The sequence below is a fragment of the Catharus ustulatus genome, chromosome 6 (genome assembly GCF_009819885.2).
Source record: "Catharus ustulatus isolate bCatUst1 chromosome 6, bCatUst1.pri.v2, whole genome shotgun sequence".
NCBI classification, from domain to species: domain Eukaryota; kingdom Metazoa; phylum Chordata; class Aves; order Passeriformes; family Turdidae; genus Catharus; species Catharus ustulatus.
The window spans coordinates 45,016,286-45,036,249 of record NC_046226.1 but is presented as its reverse complement, the minus strand read 5'-3'; the positions used below and the strand labels follow the sequence as shown (position 1 = coordinate 45,036,249).

Here is a 19,964-nt window from a genome sequence, read left to right as displayed (position 1 = left end):
TTTTCCAGCCATAATTAGCAGAAGATGCACTTTGGCTTTCATAGCTTGTTGGTTTTTTTTCCTGCTGTGTCTTCTTTCCTTCTGTCTTTAAACTGGCCCAGCTGTCTTTGCTTTGGACAAGGCAGCCCAGCTCCACACCTCTATTAGACCTTACTGTCCTCACTACAGTACCAGTATGGCTGTGGACAAAGGAAAAGGCATTGAGGGGAAGGAGCATATAGTCTCCCCAACTCAGGGCTGTTCAGGCTCCCTCAGTATCTACTGAAAGCCTCTTCGTGTGATCAAGTGAAAAATCTTAAACTTTGTTTCTTTGGGAGAGAAATGAGGGGAATACTAAGAGCTAAAAATTATACCTCAGGTAATCTGTCAAGAAATAATTGTAATTCTCTCTAGCCTGAAACTCTGCAATAGTTCATTGTGCCCAGGGTGTTATACTAAAAACAGAATGTAAACTCTCTCTTTGTATTTGCAGTTCGGGCAGTACAGACAGTGAAGAAAGTACAGATTCTGAAGAAGAGGATGGAACTAAACAAGACTTGTTCGAATCCCACACCAATACAGAGGACAAAATGGAAGTAGACTTGAATGAACGTACGTAGCTTTTTTCCCTGCTGCTTTGGGTGTAGGAAATTGTTAGATCCAGCAACCTGATTTTATAGGAGTTTGCATGTTGACTGGTTTTATTCCAACTGTCTTAAAGTAGTCTTTCCCACTTGCTGCAGAGCATGCATGTATTGGGAAATTTGAATTCCTTACATGTCTTAAATTACTTACTCTCTCTAAAATTTATGTTTCTACTCTTCAGCAGTTAAAAAAGGAGTGGTCAGATAGAGGAGGATTAAATACTCATTTACAAATATTTAGTGCCTACAAAAACTTAATATGCTACTATCCAAACCCAAAAGATGGTATTTTTACTGGAAGCCTTTCAGACCAGCTTCTTGTCCAACAATGCTCTTTTAAGAGACTTCCTACAGAACCTAAGTGAATTTGCATTGTTCTAGTTTCAAATGTGAATGAAAGATACACATCAGGAGACTCTTACATGGAATTTAAACTGGTGTAATAAGTTGAAAAGTTTTCACATTCAAGTCAGGACTAAACTGGCTTTTGTTAAACTGGCAATATCTGTAGGCAAAAACCCTGTGTTTATCTAGACTGTAAGGAATTACATTAGAAGGAAAAGTTAAGGGTTTTCTTTTCTTTTTGTCAGATTGGTGTCGTTGGCATCTGTGTGTCAAACAAGTTTTGATCCATGTGGGTCTCCTCCCATATCTGCCTGGGTTGGAATTTCTAATTGCTAGTCAGAGCTTCCTTTTCAGCCTGTTTTTTTGTATGTAAGTGTTAAAGAAAAACATGTTTCCCTTGGGTAGGTGAAGTATTTTGAATTGACCTATCCTAAATTAGATGCTCTTCACAGTTGCTCCCAAATTTAAAATATGAATAAATATTTTAAGTTGTAAAAAACCTTAAACTTTTCTGAAACTTGGCAGTGGTGTTAGTGCATGAGAAATTACTTGGAAAAAAGGATGAAAACTCTTACAATTGTTATTATTATAGAAATTAGTTTGAAAAATAATAGCAAATATTGAGGTTAATTTAAAGGATAAGATGGGATTGTACTTGTGATTAAATATGTTTTATTAGTTTTGTTCTTCAGATAAACTTTTTTTTTTGGCGGAGTACTCTGAATTACTGATCTTAAAATTCTACCTTACTAGCAGAATTTTCCTTTTAGGGAATACATTCATTTTTTAACAGGAAGTACAGAGTTTTTCTGCATGTGCTTTCAAGTCTAGTTATGAATCTTGCTTCTCTTTATGGAATGTACATAGAGAGAATCAGTGCGTTAGGCATATGTGCACTCACATTCTTTACAGAAATTTGTTCCTAATGAGCTTTATGATATTTTTTTCAGCACCTAACTGGTCAGCAAACTTTGATGTACCTATGGAGACTGCACATGGTGCCAGTCTGGATTCTGTTGGCTCTGCTGTGTGGAGTACTGAAGCACCTGTGCCAGCTAAAGAAACTGGCTGGGCTTCCTTTTCTGACTTCCCATCCTCTTTGAGGTAAGAATATCAGTTACTCAGGGTGAGTTTGGTTTTGTTGGGGTGTCCATCTCTACACAAGCCTGTGTTGCTGGTGTATGTAAAGGGTCTGAAGAGCACCATGTGTTCACACAGCATGTGTCTGTGATGTCCCTTTCAGGGATGGGTAGGCAGTAGTGTTTTGGGTTTTTTAAATTTTGTATTGTTATGCAGTTGTGATAATTAGATTGAGTAGTTCTGCATTATTTTGAGAACATCCAAAGATAATGCTGTTCTTTTTTTGAATTGAACTCTACACTCTGCTGAAGTCTTGTGTATATACCTAATCAAATAAGTGTAAATTTTGAGCTGCCAAATATTGACAGTCAGGATCTAATTCCTTCTCATAGTGGAAGACTTTGCTTTTATACATTTGGTTTTTCACTTTCTGTCTGGGCATTAAAACAACTCAGATATAAAAGTATGATTTTTTCCAACATAAAACAGTGTTGTTTCATGATTGAGGCAGGTAAATTGATAACCAAATTAAGGGCCTAGAAAATGAAGACTTGGAGTTGCCACATTACTGGATAGAAAAGACATTCTGTAAATGGTGAGATGTTTTTCAAGTGGCCAAATCTTGTCATCTGAGTTCCTTTAGAATGAAAAATTCTGTACAATATATAAAATCAAGTAATGAAATCACTTTTGTAGTGGTTCATGATAGCTCTCTATTGAGACTGCCAGTGCAGTCAAGTTGGAAAAACGCATTTAACAGAACAGTTAAAAATGTTCGGAAACGCTGCAAGGAGCTGCTGATACCTGTATGCCTTAGTTACTAGGGACATGTCCACTAGTACTTGTAAGGTAACAAAATCAAGTGAAAATAAAATGACCATCAAACACCCTCAGTTCTGGTGCATTTTGCATTACTAAATTTCTATTTAGCATGGCTTTCCAGCACTCCTAGAAGCAAACTTGCTGTAATTCAGTTTCAGTATAGTTCTAGGCCTTGCAACTTTCAGTGAGAACTAATACTGTTTAAGAACACTTCATTTTGCTATTCAGAAATGTTTCTAAAGTTTTTTTTTATTCTACTTGAAGCTCAAAAGACTCCTTAAGAAGTAATTCTCCTGTGGAAATGGAAACAAACACAGATCCAGGTGATCCCTTGAGTGCAAATGCAACTACTCTTACAACACAGCTAGAGAGTAAGTAAACTGCATTCCCAAATGCAAGTGGCTTGATTGTAAGAGTCGTGTGTAAGAAAAATCTCCCTGAAATTTAAAATTTTAGGTTTCCAGAGACTCTTCTCTGTCTCTGCTGCTGTTCTTACAGGTATTAAACGTATTTTCAAAGAATATATAAACTACTTAAAATAGTTTCCAATTTGAAACAAGAGCCAGTGTTACTGATACCTTTAAAAAGTCTGCACATTGTGAACAGAAAAGCATTACAAAGAAGCAAAGTTTGTTCTGTTAGAGAGTCTTCACACTTGTGTCAGCATTTAGCTGAGCTGATGCCCAAAAAGAATGGTAGCCTCCACTGTTGTCCTGTGTGGTAATAAGCCAGTGGCCTCAGTGTGTTCAAATTTCTCCTCCCTGCTCATGCCTTTCTAAGCCACCTTTACAATGCATGCCCTAATTGTTTGTTCTACATGTATGAGCTGGTTAAAAGGATAAAAATATTTTAATGATTTTTTTTGTGTCTGTTACTACCAGAGAGAGCAAGAAGTGCATGTGAGAAGTCCAGGCAGATTGGACTTCTCAAAGATTTGCCAGTACTTGGAATATTAGAGTCAAATTTTTACTGTGTAGACTTGTCATGAATTTGACTGTAGAGAAAAATAATTTGTCACCATAATCCTACTAAGATCTTCTTTAGGCAAATCTGTTGCAGTAATCATTGTCAGTTAAAATTTAAAAAGCTACAGACCTTGACTTTTTCTTAAGCCATATGTAAGTAATATTCATACTCTCTATGTGGCACTTGCAGAAAGGTGACATTCTCTGTAAGGAAGAATTCAAAAAGTGTGCAAAACTGCAGAAATACTGTTCTTGATGTATTGGTTTCTGTGCTTGCAGAAACATAGACATACCATATCGATGCCATAGAAATAAACGTAGAAACATGACCAGCCAAGTACTAAATTGCTTCTATATCTACTTGCAGCCCCAGCAAGTGTTGCTATGGATGCCAGCTCAGATGGAGAGGATGATGTGGAAAACACAGACAAGGTAACAGAGACAGTCATGAATGGCAGCATGAAGGAGACATTGAGCCTAACTGTAGATGCTAAAACTGAAACTGCCGTTTTCAAAAGGTGAGAATGCCTATTTACTGTCTTTCCACTGTGTAAATAGAACACTGTTGATGGAACACTGTATAATCAGAGAGAGTTCTTTTTAAATGATAATTCCCGAGGCTTTGACTAGAAACCTTTCAAAGTATTTGTTTTGAAATTTGACTCCCAGTTTGTTACTGTAATATGTGACTTTACTCATCAAGCCTTAGTTTCAGTAGAAAGTTATTAGCAGAAGACTACTTTTGTCCTTGATGCACATTATTTTGCATTTTTCATGTATGGTTCTTCTAGCATTGCACATCAAAACTAAGCTTTTAAAATTTTGCACCGAATTCTAAGATTTGGATTGGAATTTCATTCTTTCCATCCAGGAGGATAAAAGACAGAAGTTGGAGGTCAGCCAGGCACTGCTTTTGGGTGTAGCTCAGCAGACACTTGGGGTGATCACTGCTGGTGGTATGCATGATGGTGTAAAATCTGTTCTGGACTACAGGTGGCACGTGGAATTCTAGAATAACAACTTTAAATTTTGCTATCTTCTGATACAAAGATTCAGGAATAAGTCTCTTACAACGTGGTCAAATTGTATATTATATGTGTATCAACACTGTGATCCTTTTATGAGAATAAAGCACATTTCAGTGTTGTCTAATCCATCCTGTCTATTAAGATATTGTGATCTCAGATTTAATGATCAAGTGTTTTTTATTTAGTGTCAAATATTTATGTAGGGAAACAGGCTACAAAAAATATAACATGCAAAAATCTTGTCGTTATTGAAGCTGATGTGTCCTGCCTTCACCCTGATGTTGACAAATTGGAACAAACTGCTAGAGCATTTTGACATGCAACCCTCTTCTCGTTCTTTTAGAATAACTTTCTACTATCTGTCCCTATTCTAGCTTTAAATACCAAAATGAAATTGTCAGTATGTCTTGGAAGTTGCTTCAAAAAAACAACCCCTAGTCGATTCCGGTATAAGAAACTTTTCCAGTGCTACTGCTTACATTGCCTGTTGTATAAATTAATTTGCTTTATTAATGGTAGGAGATAATTCTGGAACCATCCAAAATGAATAGACCTTGCAAACCAAACCAAGTTTTCCATCACTCTTGTTTCCATCCTTTTGATTATCTGGGTATTCTTAACTTCTGATGGTTTTTCAGCACAGAGGAGAGAAAATCTGTGACTGCACAGTGCTTCTAAATCAAATGGCATTGATAGAGGAATGAACCACAGCACTTTAGAGAAGTGTTGGGACTCCGTGCAGATCGATGTCACGTGAAGCCATCCATAGTGTATTGCTGATTCAGTAAATGATGTGTCTGCTTCCCAGTTTGTTCTGTCTTTTGCACAGTGCTTTTATATAGTCTTTACTCTTAGATGCTTACAAGTCATCCATAGTGTCTTTAAACTTCTCCTTAAACTAGTTTAGCTCACATCCACTTTCAAGTTGTGTGACTTGTGATACTGGTGCAAAAACTGGGGAGGCAGCATCTGGTGACAGTTCCTGCTTACATTCATGGAAGTACCTGCTGGAACTGTAGTTGAAAGGACAGAGAGGTGCAAAGGGAGACAATATCATAGAATTGCTCCAGTCAGAAGGGACCTTAAAAGTTTCTGTTCCAGTCTTTTATGGGAAAGGGAGTCCTGATGAGATTACCAGGCACTCTGTCTGATTGCACATTGAAAACTTCTAGTAATGGGAGCTCTGGGATCTTGATTTGTAAGGGAGATGTTAAAGAAACATACAAGGGGCTCAAACATGAAGTCTTAAATGTGGAACCTGTTCTACTCTGATAGACACGTGCAGCTTCATTGTGATTCAATGCTCAAGTGGCATTTTTTTTAACTAACTTGCTGGGAAAAGGTCCAAATTAAGGGACAGTTAGAATAGTGAGGGGAAGTCCAACTCTGGCCTGTTTTCCTTTCAAAGTGGATGCTTCAGATGAGCTTTGTCTAGGTTTCTATCAATAGAAAATCGATGGTGTTGAAGTCAATGCTGAGGGGATTTATAAGCACAGTAATTTGTGGAAAGCTGCAAAGGGCAAAAATGTGATTTCTGAATGTAGTTCAGAGTGGAGAGCAAGTAGGAAGAACGCTAGCAGAGACTGCCTCTTTCAAAAATAAAAAAAACCCTAGGGCATCACTCTCGATGGTGATGGTGACAAGCATTTTAATTTGGAAGGAATGCAAAGAGTATCAAGGCAAATAAGATGGGGAGATTAGATGGGGAAAACTTGATGAGAGATTGCAATGCAAAAGACAGTATTTTTGCAGGCTCTGCAGGATAGAAGGAGAAAAGAGAAGGATTCATTGAAATTTAAAGGATCCATGGAAAGGAGAACTGTGAGAATAGGAAGAAAACCAGCAGAGGAGATTGGCACTTCTTGAATAAATAGATTTGTTGCCACAGAGGTATAAGATTGATGTTTGTCTACTTCAGAGCTACTTTATAATTATCTCTTGCAGGTATATATGCTCAAATTTGTATTCTAGTTTGCTCATAATGGTGTGGTTGAGGTGGAAAAGGGTGGAATAGAGAGGCAGAAAAGTTTGGGTTTAGAGACAAACCAGATTTGTTTGCTAATGACTTTTGAGGCTTCCTGGTTATATGGTACTGTCTTACATAGTGTGAGTGTACAGCTTTTTCACTGAACTTTGTTTTTGTCTATAAGAGGAAGTTTGTGAGGTAGATTGGGCTGCAGTCTTTGTACCCCATAAATCATACATAGTATTCACTGTGGAGTTACTAGGAAGTTTATTATGCAAGATAGTGATGAGTTAATGATTTTACTGGTATGTTTCATGGACAGACTTTATTGATGCTGGTTTCTGAGGGAAATTCTTGAATTTCTTTTATACTTTCTTCCATTTTTGCATACTTCTGGCTTCAGAGTGTTGAAATCCTATCGGTATGTATAGTAAAGGACCATGGTTGTTACCACTTCAGGCATCACATACATTCCTTTTTTCCTTTCTGATCTTATTTGCAATCATTGTGTTTCCTGCCCTTTTATCAAGTTTTAATGGAATGTAAACACCAGTGCATCATTAGGTGTTTGTGAAGTCTAGAGCCATGTGCTTGATCTTCATGTTGCAATCATAACTTAAAATCCATTTGCATGTCAAGTATGGACCCGTCTCAGTTTTCTCCTGTTGCCTGAAATTCCCTATAAATGAACCTCAAAGTTAAATACATTAAATAACTTCTTGCTTTTGTTTTGTTTTTTTAAGTGAGGAAGGAAAATTGACTACCTCGCAGGATCCTTCTTGTAAATATGTAGTAGAAGAGAATACAGAGGTTGCAGAAGAGGTCCCTTCAGGTCTTCAGCCTACTAACAGCAGTCCAGAACAGAGGTAACTGCATTTAAGGATGCTTTCAATTCTCTAAATAGCAGTTTGTATGCTTTTCTAATAAAATTGATCTAAAGAGATTGAATTCAGCTCTGTCTAAAAATGTGCTTGCTTTCATTTTGTTGAATTCTTGCAGGTTGAATTTTCAGTTGATTCTAAGACTCTTGAGTCATCAAAGGTGTATTTTTCTTGCAGGAAGTTGTAAATATCCCCATCCTGTTTTGTGATAATGTTACTAAGAATAATGAATTGATGTACAGAACTATTGCATGTTCTGATTATACTATAGATAGACCAGAAAGATGGAAGCATGTTTGACAAATTTAGATTCTGGTTTTTAAGACTTGTTTATGAGCCAATATTTAACTGGTTCCTTTCTTCTAACTTCCTGCTCTGCATAAATCTCAAACTTGATCAAGAAGGGGATTCTAACCAGAAAAAACAGCCCTGTTTACTTACTGGGAAACCCAAAAACTCTTTCACAGTGTCTCCTAGAGATGCTGTCTTTATCAATATTTTTTTAATGCTGCTAAGCATTAAATTGTAGGGAAAATGTCCTTGGGTACTAGGTGACCAACTTTAGAGTGAAGATGCTTGTCTGAACCAACAGAGGGTTCTCAGACATAGCAGTTTGCTAGATCGCCTTTAGGTTGTGGGAAATCTCAGAAACTCCATCCACCAGCTCCTGCTGGCTTCAGCAAAGCTCAGAACTTTCTCTAAAGGTGGCTGTTGCAGTAGATCCTCATAAGCACAGGATAAATACCAAGATAAACCTAATGGTGCTTTTGGGGCTCCATGTATGTATGACTAGTGGGAGGAGTCCCCTAGGTAGGTCTCTGGCTGGCAGCTAGCAGGAGTAATCTTTGCTAGGAGCCGTGTTCTATCATGGACTTTTTTCCAGTTAATAAATGAGTGATGGTTATGCAGACTGTCACACTTCCTGTCCATGCAACATTTGTTTCATGCCTTCTAGGTTTTCTAAAAAGTGTTTGCTTTTGTCTAGTGCTGTCTCTTCTCTAATGTTTACGTATGTTTTTTAAAAAGTGTTTTTAGAGCTTAGCAACCAAAGACTTAGCTAGGGGGCTCCTGCTGGTCATGTGCATGTAGAGCACGGACCCCAGAGTGGCTTCTCTGTGATGTCCACCATCAGAGAACAGGAGTTACAGGTAACTCTCCTCATCTGTAGTTTCAAGCAGTGTTTGCATTCTTTTAGAGAATCTTCAGATGTATTCCATAAACTTGCACTGAATCAAAGTTGAGGGGTTTTTTGCCTCTGTTGCTTGCATATTTTTAATGTCTTCATGCACTGGTTTGATCTCTTTGTGCCAGTCCAGAGCAATTGAGCCCATGCTTACACTAAACTTTTTTTGAGAAATGTATATACTGTTACTGTTGTCACTTTTGTAGGTTTGCTCTCCATTTTCCTCCATACTTTGCAAACATTTCATCCTAGTGGACTGACATTCAAAGTATTTGTGAAAGGCTCTTTGTAGATTAGATGAATGACTCAAGCAATTTTTCAAGACACTGTTGTTTTTCCTGTTGTGTCTTAGCTGCTGGCTTTCCAGTGCAACCTTAAATTCTCCTGGTATGACGTTTTGGATAAGTATCAGAAGCGTGCTCTTTATTAGTAATTCTCTGAGATACAACATCTCTAGAGATCACTTATCTCAGTTAATGAAGACCACACATTCTTCGATGGCGTGCTCAGTTAACTGAGTGCTGTGCTTAATGAGGAAATAAGGACTCCAGAAATGCTGGACTGCAGAAGATAATTGGGATGAGCATGTAATTAGCACGTTTCCTTCCTACACAGGTTCTGGGGTTGTTGGTTTTTGGTTTGGTTTTTATTGCACCTACCTGAATTTTCTTTGAATCTTTCTTGTGTACTTACATCTCTTTTTTTGGCCTCTTAGGACTGATCAACACACCCATTTAGGAGAGGCATCTGTTAATGGCCCTGTATGATATGTGATGTCTACTACCTTGGCTGAAGAGAAAGAACTGATGTCCAGGTGTTTGAGTGTTTCTTGAGGATATCATCTAGACCCTGTTGAAGCCAGTCACTGCTGCACTAATTTCGCAAGGAATCAGGACCAGCAACATTTATATTCTAGATTTTAAGACATTGTACAGAAATTCATAAGTGTAAAAATATTGCACATTGAGAAATACCAATAATTTTTGCGTATGTTTATATTGTATTGTTCTAAATAACGGGGGGCCTGTGAAATAAGATCCTGCTACCCATGTAATGATGACAGTAGTGTTACTATAGTTAAAATGGCTGTAAGAATAGTTTTATAAAAAAGTGAATACAAAAATCTAATGTATTTGAGACATAACTATTTGACGATTAGTGTGACCAAAGTATTTAGGAGTTTTCTTACATTTTTCACCTTGTAAAAAAGAAAAAGAAAATTCATGTTTTTTCTGAAACTGAAATGCCCTATAAATGTTATTTTGGTTGGTTTAGCTTACAAAAGTGATTTAAATAAGAATTTTTTGGTGTTCAACATTTTACAACAGGTTTTTTAATTGGTAATTGTTTTCTGTATTGTTCAAAACAGATCAAAAAATGTAAGTCTATTGGTAGAGATTTTAAGTATTTATTGCAACAGCTTAGTTGACAAATTGATGTTACTGTAAAGCCATATGTTCTGTTAAGTCTAGTTTGCTTGAAACAATACCTTCCAGGTGAAACACTAGAATATTTGGAGTGCACATGGCTTGTGTTTAAGTGGTTCACCTGCCTTTAAACAGTTCACCAGGATTTAGTTTAATACCAAGCATTATACAATGGAACATTTCAGAACAATCTGCGTATTTAAAACGCTATAATCCTTTTAGACAAGTCAAGTAAAAGAAATGCTCATGCTGCTAATGTAATTTACAGTACCTGCATTTTAAAAGTAAATAGTGTTTTTAATACAAATTTTGGCAGCAGAGCATGTTAATTGGTAATTTCACTGTACTGATCTGTGTGAGGCTTTCATTTGTATGTTCTAAACCAGTTTTTTCACAGCTGGTTTGTGTATATATATAGTGATTATGGAAACTAATTCTGTGTAATTTATAATTTTCTATGTCAGTGTAAAATTCCAACAGCCTTCTCAAACAAACAGAAGCAATATACTGTATATTGCCACATTGTCTGGTGAAAGGGTTAAAATACTCCTGCACTTTTAGACGCAAAACCATTTTTGTTTCTGTAATAGTCATATTCATTTATTTTTACATCATTTGTTTTCCTGACCAGTATTTAAAGCCAAAAGGATATTCTAAACAATGGCCAATGATTTATTTTAGAAGGCGTCCCAAACAACGTGCCTAAACATTACATTGCATACAGAAATAAAAAACCCACATGTATGTCACTGCCCTTATTGCTTTCTCTTTTGCATTTTCTGCGAGGTTCAGTACACTTGTCCTTGGAAGTTTTTGCCAGCTGATCAGTTGTGTGAAAACAGAGGGGTAGAACCACAATATCTTAAGTGGAATTGGTAGCTATGGTTGCCCTTTTATTTGTACTTTATAAATGATGGAATCCAGTCAGTTTCTAAGTTTTCTTTATCAGTTCAGAATTACTTTCAGATCAGCTTGACCAAAACCATTTTGTGTGTTAGCTTTAAGGTTGGCAGCTGTCCTTCTTGTCACTTTGATCTTGTCACTGAACAAGCAGCTTTGGAAACAAAACTGCTCATTTTGACCCATGAATTGGAGTCAAGTGGAAATTCCAAAGAGAGGCAAGCAGCAAGTTGGTTTGTGTAAGTTTGATGCTTGTAAGGAGAAAAACTTGGGTCCTTTCCAGTGGAACTATTTGTCCCTTGCTAAAAAGTTGACTTACCTAGTTCTGCAGCTGTGAAAACCAGAGAACACAGTAGATGAAATTGAATCTGGGCCCTGTTGCCTTCAGTTCAGCAGTCTTGTACTTGTCTTTCTGTTCACGAACTGTCATATCAGTCCGCTGTTTTGAGGAAGTGTAGGGTGTGTTTTACCCACTCACTCTATTATTTGCACAAGGAATCCAGAGCTTGAAAGCATTGGAGGTGTGTTTGGGGAGGGGAGGGTGTATGGGTGCGTGTAAACACGCCTCTCTTGCCATCTTTTATCAACTCTGCTGCTGACGTGCTGCTCACATAGCCTTACAGAGGTTTGAACATACTGCAAGAATCCTGAATGGCTGTTACCCAGCCTGTTTAATGAGATTTTACTTCCATGCAATGGAATTTGAGTCTTCTTCATGAAAAGGTATTTTAATGCATTTGCAGCATTGACTGAAATCTAATACCTTTGTACAGGCTTGAGTTCCTACAGTGTTTTTAGCAGCAATTAGGATGAAATGAGCTTGTTTTGAAAGGCTTGTCCACTGCTGCATTCTACAGTGCTCTTTGAAATGGCCAAAGGCTCAGTCACTTGAAACTGAGGAATAATGATATCAGTTGATGTCAATGGGCAGTGGATTCAACCCTCAGGATTTCTCTGGTAAAGGATTTTTACTCAAGCAAGAGTCTGTTTCGAAAGTGGCTAGACCAGTACTATCTCTAGTAGCTCATTGCCTCTTCCCACCTGGCAGAGTGGATGAATCATGCCTTCTTGATCAGTGAAACCATTATTTTTAAGTGTAAACCCTGAATTAGTTTTATGGCAAGATTGTTCCATTTAAGTAAAACCGTAAGTCATCATCCTAACATTGCCATTAAGTCACTGAAAAGATTAGTGGAATCAATCTCATTATGTCGTTGTACATGGAATCCCGTGTGACCGTGCTCTTGAGTGAAGTCTACATTTTTGCACCTATTAAACCTTGTATCTACCTCTTGAAAGCAGTGAGTTCTGTGTTGTCATCTGCATACTTCTTGTGGAAACTTACTGTGATATTCATTCTTTGTGTGAAATCCATTGAGGAGATTTGTGAGGAAGATGAATCAGATTCTTACTGTCATTTGTTATAAACTTACCTTTCTGTTTAAATTTTAAAGCATTAATTTCCTTGGAGATTTTGTTTTCTGTCATATGTCCCATACAGTTATATCAGGAAGTACTTACTGTATATAACTGGCTCTATTAATAGACTTAATCACTTCTGTCTCAGAATAAATAGTGCTTTCTCCAGTGTAGTATAAGTGCTTTGAGTTTCATTATGAAAGTGTCTGTATTGTTTTCCAAACCAGGATGGAAAATGGCTGTTACTGTGGCAGCAAAATGCCCTTTTTTGGTAAAGGTTTTAACGTCTGTTTTTTAGCTTCTGTGTCTTATTTGCTAGCAGGTAAGGATTTGGCATCTTCCTGCTCCATTATTGAGTCTCTAAGGTTACAGCATGGAAGGAGATGAAGGCAATAAAATTAAAATAAAAAATACTGTTATTGTAAAGATAGAGGCATTTTTCTGTCTCCTTTAGATAGGACAGTTCATGAATTTTTTTTATTTACTCAGACGAGCTTCTGTTACTAGTTTCAAATTGTGATTTTTCCTGTGTTTAGTCTTGGTTAATGACTTGGATGCAGTCACACTTCTAATGATATCCAAAGGAAATCTCTGTACTTCTTACTCTGCTGCCACAAGCTAAAGCTTTGAGACCCAAACTTTACCTTGTGTTTTGCTGATAGCATCTTTCAGAATTTCTCTTTTAGATGAGTCTGGGCTTAGTGTTTGAGTATCTTTGATTGGAGAGGGGAACTTTATCTGTATTTCTGTCTTCTCTAAGTCACTAAGTACCTTGCAAAATGAGGTGGGATTCCCTGTATCTTTCTGACCATAGCTTAAATTCTGTAATTCTGATTCTAGGGCCTCTTTCTGGATTTGAGTTGTGTATGGTGTGGATGCTTTCCTGTGATCTCTGTTTTCTGTGTCTCAAATCATAATTCTGAAGACTGTAATTTAGATCATGATTGTCTGTTGGCATACAGCCACCCAGAGTAAGAGAGCTACACCTTGCCCAGCTGTGATTGTGTAGATTTTGTTGCTCATGTCCCAAGAAATACAATTCTTGCCCATTTGCACAGGGAAAGTTTATCTGGTAGTCTCACTACTGTGATATGTGGATGATATTTAGGTAGATGGGTGTTTCATTTTCAAGGGTCTAATAGACATAATTTTTTCAAATGGAACCTGGACCTGTTACAAATCAGTTAGGTCTGCTTTTAAACCCTACTATGTGCCACACTTCTATCTTTCTTATCTGGGAAGGGTTCTCCTATTCACCTTATCTGCACCAATTATATAAGGTTGTCACAATTTCACGTTGGGTAATGCACTAGTCTGACTCTTTTGCAAGGTAACTGAAGCCTGACTGCAGATGTTGCAAATAAAATCTGCTTTTTCTTACACCAAACAGAATTAAGTGTTTGGGAAATCTCTCTGCTATTTTTTCAAACGAAAGGTAAAAAATGTTGACTGTCTTCTACTGTTTCTCATGTCAGACAGAGGCGCAAGATTGCAAAGATAAGCTAAGACTGCGAAAACTCAAGTGACTTTGTTTCTGTTGCTGGGAGTTCTCCAAAGCACCTTTCCTCCTTTATAGAAACATATGTTAATACTGTATTCGTTTAAAAGGGTTGTTTTACTTTAGTAAAATTCGGAGATGTGTTTTCAGATGAGAAGGGCTCTACTTTGGAGTGAGCCATGGAGGTTTGTGCATATTGACAGACAAGGTAGTAACAAGGAACTGAGATATTCAGGGGATTGTGGGGCCCTGTTGTTTCTCTTTAGTCCCTTCAGAATCAAGTAGCTTGAAAAGATAAAAGGGTTGATGAAATGTGCCACTTTTCTTTTTAATGCTAGTACATTGCTTGCCTAGTTTGAATTACTCAAAAGACAAATCTCTGAACTTGGAAAGTAGTGGATGACTTCGTGGTAAGTAAATTGTTTCAAGCTTTAGTTACACGATTCATGTGGAATTCATACTTATTTCTATGTACAAGCACCGAAGACCATTTTTAATTGAACAATTTAAATAAATACCTGTAGATACAAACCTGTGTGCATGCACATCAGTGTGTAGGATACATTCTCTTAACATGACTGGTGCATTTTCAAAGTATTCTACTGAACTGTAGAGTGCCAGGAACAATGAAGAGATACTTGTGCAAAGGTTACAGCCCATTCTAAAGCATTTCAGGTTTGTGTCTGCATGTGTAGACATTGTCAGTGGCCTCTGGCCAGCCTGAAGGTATCTTGATGAGAGGAGGAACTGGTGCCTCTGGTGTCAGAGGCAAACTTCAGCTTTTGTCAGATGATTTCTCTGATGCTTAGTCCAGCTACTTGATACATTTGAGCCTGTGGGAAGGCATATCCAACTGGGAATCTCTTTTACAATCTCAGTTACAATCTAGAATGGAGTAACTCAGGGAAGGACTTGAATTATAAGACTAAGTGCAGGGCAAGGGTTATGTTAAGCATGAATTTGTACATGTGCATGCTTGGTGCTCTTCCATGTGAGCTGTTCTCCAATGTATTTTTTGGTCATATGAGAAGGTAGGGACTATATGTTAAATGACTAACCAGTTCCTTCAGTGAGAGAGTAAGTATTACTTCTGGATACATTTTTGTGCCAAGTGTCTGGAAAGGAGTCAAGTAAGTGATGGTGGTATAGTGTGACATTTGTTCAGAAACAAGATCATTTAGGCACATTGAAACATTTGTTAGGAGCAAGAGGTCTTTTGTGTTCACACAAAGTGTGAAAGTGTTCACACAAAGTATGCAAAAAGGTTATAGGTAGGCAACGCTCAAATGGAAAGGTGATTAATTTCAAGTATCAAGATACTGGCTTGAAAGAAATAAAGTAGGGAAATGGCAAAGCTTTGAGTGCAAGGGAAGGCAGTTTGAAGTTCCTAATCTCAGGCAAGGCCTCGTTTCACTTTTTGGTCATTGCAGTGCTTCAGGGAGCTGGAATAAAGATGAAATCTTTCTGGCTGGCTGTCTGCCTGTGGAATAATGGACTGCTCTAAACAAGAATCCTCAAATGGCCTTGGGCTTCTGGGAGAATTCTTTTTCATGGTTCATGGCTGTGATGCATGTGGCACATTATTCATGAAGGAAAAAGACTGAAAGTTGGAAGTTGCAATAGGAGAAGGAAATACACATTAATGAAATCCACTCAATAAGTTTTGTATTGAAACCAATTTATACTCATGGTGTGGCTGTGTGTTACATAGTAACGTCTTGCCCTCTGGAATGTAAAGATTCAGAAACTTGAATGACTGCTACTGCTAGACAAAATTACAAGGTTATTGGTTTTGTGTTAACATCAGTTGTCTTTCAAAATCTTCTGTCTAAACTTGCTGTGAGGAGGACTGTGAATTTAGTCTTCATTTACTCACAAAAGGTATGACTGATAATATGACATGTTTGAAAGAGTAACTAGTTAATTTTTAAGATTATTTTTGCGGCTGTTGTAATGTCCAGCCTTAAGTGTCATCAAGGTATTCCACAGGCACTTATCTGAGTGTAGGGACTTGATATAGCCTCTGGACTTGGGATTTGCTCCTGCTTTGCCACAAACCAGTATTTCAGTGCTTGAATACTGCTATCTCTAACAATCTTCATCGTATGTTTTTATGACAAAAATGCTTTTTGACCTCAGAGCAGAAGGTAATGGAGCAAGAATGACTTGTATATAAACAATCTATGGCCTTGATGTGTGCTACAAACCTCTAAGCATGTCTTAGAAATTCAAAAATAAGCACAAGTATTTCTGTTAGCTACAGCTTTTCTATTGAGGAGAAATAAATGTAATGAGGCTGACTGCTAAGCTGACAGGTGTTATCAGTTTGCTGAATGTATCTACGAGTAAACTCTGCTGCTGCCGTAGCAGTTTCTGTGGTGGCTGAGGGTGGAACTGATGAAGTCCTGCAGTAATAATACTTGAACTTTGAAACAAACCACTCTTAGTCTAAGAAGCAAAGAGGATTTCTCCATGTGAATATTTCCCAATGCTTTTCATTAGAAGAGGCTTGTATCCTTTTTCTCCAAGTGCTTTATCAGGATAATCCCTTATAGAAATAAGGGAAAAGGAACCAGTCCTAGAAATGTTTCAGTTTGATTTTTTTTCAGTTTGCTTAGACAGTAGTAGCCAATACTTCAAACCCTTCTGAGCTGCACAGCCAAGTTGCAATACGAGAAGGGAAAACATGACCACTCATCCCACCCAAGGTATTTTTTTCCCCATGATACATTTCTACACATTTATAAGTATTTTAAAGTTTCTAAATCAGTTCCCATAATATATTTGACTACTGTCAGTATCTTTAAAGGAAGATGTTTGTTTAGTTAAAAGATTCAAACTTATTTGTAATAGGTTAGAGCTGTTAAATAAAAAATACGAATGCTTAAATGGATTTGAGATCAAAGATTTTGTTATTTTCATCAAGTTTTACAGCTGTTTACAACTTCAGATAGTCAATAGTAGTGGCATGTTCTCCAACAGTTGTTAATATGATATTGAAAGACACAGCTGTCCTTCCAAAACCAGCAAAGGGAAAAAATGGCCCTTTTCATAATTTGAGCACACACAGTAAACAGCATAGTGAACCTTCTAAATTGCACATCTCATCCATCACATTGCAATCACTAATATAAATCTGACTGTTGTGGCTGAGAAAGTATAAGGAAGAAAAAAATGGGCAATTAATCTTAAAAGAATTTTTTAAACATTCTTAATTAAGTACACCAGAATAATCTTACTAACTGCATAATTAAAAAAAAAAAAAGAAAACAAAAAACAAAAACTCAGCAGTCTTGGCTGTACTGAAGTACATTGAAGTACATGAAGGGAATTTATAATATGTTAAAATTGAAAAGGTCTGGCAAGTCATTAAACTGAGATTTAGTCAGAACTGTGCACTTCTGTATTGGTGAAAAATTTTCTGCAGAAAACATTTTAACAGTGACCAGGATGACACTTTTTGTGAATGATTGGTGTGTTGTAGGCATCAGCAAACATTATTAGTTGATTATAGTAAGATTAACGTCTAAAACCGTCTATTAGTACCTTGTCATATTTATTTAGTCTGAGAGAAGTGACTTAACTGGTTTTTATGTTTGAGAAGGCAGTATTCCTGAGCTGCACTAAGTAGATCTTGAGTGATCCTCTAGAGGAACCTGTTTCTCCAATGGCTATCAGGAAAACCCTAGGGAAATATCTGTCCTGTGTAATGATGTAATTACATTAATTAAGATGGCACACAACAGTCCTTTCACAAAAACACTTTGAGTTTTCTTTCCCTATAATGCTCTTTTCTCCATTGCTCCATCCTTGTGGCAGTAGATTGGTTTGTGTTGGGGAAGGCAAGAGAAAGACCAGCTTCTTAATTATACTTTCAAATTCTCTGCTTCCTAGTCAGCAGAACATTAAGTACAAATAACGTGTAAGTGATCCTCTTTAGCCCTGAACAGCACTTATAAAAGAGGCAGTGTGCTGCATTTCCTTACCAGGTAGGTCAACTTGCCCCTTACTGCTTTACTTACCTGTTAGGCTGGTGAGTAACTTTGTAGAATGTAAAATCCAAAGTGAGGGCAAGAACCTTAAAGCTTTCAAAGGGTAACAGATGAATCAATGACTAGAAAAGTTTAAAGGAATTAAGTAACTATCCTATGACATCTTACAGTAGCACCAGGCAAAACAAGTACCTCAGATGCATATTAATTTAATAAAAAGTTTTAAAAATTAATTTAGATGTATGTTCTGTTTCTATTGTTAGGATTAGCTTTAAAGGTCATGACCTCATTTGTAATACAGAATCTCAGTTGTGAGGCACAACTTCCCTTAAAGTTTCCATGTTTGCCCGAAAGATTGCATTTATCTGCTTATTTTCTAATTTTATTCCTTATTACAACCTGTGCTTACTTGTTATTAGCTTGGTCTCCTTAAAGCCCCATAAAAATAGGGCCTATTTTGTGGTTTTCCACTCTTGTAGTACAAAGTAGTATTTATCAACCAAAACCAGTTACTCTTTATTCTGCCCTTGACAGGAAGCATGGATATCTGAGAAATTTTGACCCTCCTGAAGGCAGATTACAACAAATACATCACTGTATGAACCAAGGCAGACTATCCACCCAAACCCCCTGAAAGCAAGCAGGAGAAACTAAAACTTTTTCCTGGCCTTGCATGTTACAGATTAAGTACTTTCTCTTCATAATCCGTCTCAAGATCAGTAATTTTTGTGTTGCATGATATTTGATCATGTGCACTCTCTTGTCTTTTCAATCATAGTAAACTGATGCAACAGCATCTGAATTTGGGTCCTGAAGTCTTCAGCTATAAAACATTCTCACTAACCACCTATGCCCAGTCACCCACAAGGCCAGGAGTCCTAGCTGTGCTCTCTGGACAGTGTTTGTAAGTAACTGAGTTCCCTATATTACATAGCAAGAGTGAACTGCTTATTAGTGGTACTGATGAGCTTGAAAAACAAATGCTGAGTACTCTTGGGTATACATGGGTAAAACCTTGGGGGTTTTTTTTAGAGATTTCACAAAGATAGATTACTGATTTTGTGTGCCCAAGCAAACAGGATTACTATTTCCTAAAATACAAGTACTGCTGTTGTTACAAAGGCTCTGGGAACTTGCAAAATTACCCAAGTTGTGAAAAATCAAAAAAACCTGTGGTCTTTGTACCTGTCATGGCTTAACCCCAACCAGCAACTAAATACCATGCAGCTGCTCATCACATAGGTAAAAGTGAACCATATGATAACTGTCCTCTGGGCTCACAAACAAGTTGCTTAGATAACTGAAAAAAGATATCATGAAGTTGATGTTGTCATCTGATACAGTGAAAGTTAATACCTGCATTTCTAGATATGATTTCAAATGTCTATCCTTGACTTTTACTGAATCTCTCAAAAACCCCAACAGAATGAAACAATTTGTGGTTTACATAAGCAAAAACAATCCAAGAAATCGAAGCTGATTCAAAACTGGATGTTTTGCCATGGGTAAAGATTCACCTCTTTACAATTAAGTTATATTGTGAAACTTAAGTTTCTTCTATGAAAGAGTGCTGATGCTATCATCACATTAGCCACAGAGTTGGGTCACAGTGATGCATGTGATCCGTAGGAGTATAATCATGTCAAATTCCAAATTTATGAGGATTATCATCAGTACCTCTGGAACATAGTCTTAGAAAATGAAAAATCATTAAAATAAGTCATGACCTGATCATACTCTGAAATGGGATGAAAGAAGAAATTGCCATTAGCTAGGTGACATTTTGAATAATGGACATAGAACTGAACTCTTAAGTGGAAAAAGACAGGTAAATT

At 37.2% G+C, this 19,964-nt stretch overlaps 1 protein-coding gene across 3 annotated transcripts in view; it reads left to right on the top strand.

The window, feature by feature from the left end:
• PPP6R3 (protein phosphatase 6 regulatory subunit 3) overlaps window positions 1–11,074 on the top strand; it is a 50,461-nt gene extending 39,387 nt beyond the window's left edge. For all 3 annotated transcript variants that reach the window (XM_033061739.1, XM_033061740.1, XM_033061738.1), the window contains 7 exons: window positions 473–591; window positions 1,919–2,072; window positions 3,135–3,241; window positions 4,203–4,353; window positions 7,233–7,250; window positions 7,573–7,695; window positions 9,609–11,074. In XM_033061739.1, coding sequence (XP_032917630.1) covers window positions 473–591; window positions 1,919–2,072; window positions 3,135–3,241; window positions 4,203–4,353; window positions 7,233–7,250; window positions 7,573–7,695; window positions 9,609–9,660 — 724 coding nt within the window. In that variant the 3' untranslated portion in view covers window positions 9,661–11,074. The remainder of the gene's footprint in view (window positions 1–472; window positions 592–1,918; window positions 2,073–3,134; window positions 3,242–4,202; window positions 4,354–7,232; window positions 7,251–7,572; window positions 7,696–9,608) is intronic.
• The last annotated feature ends 8,890 nt before the right edge of the window (window positions 11,075–19,964 follow it).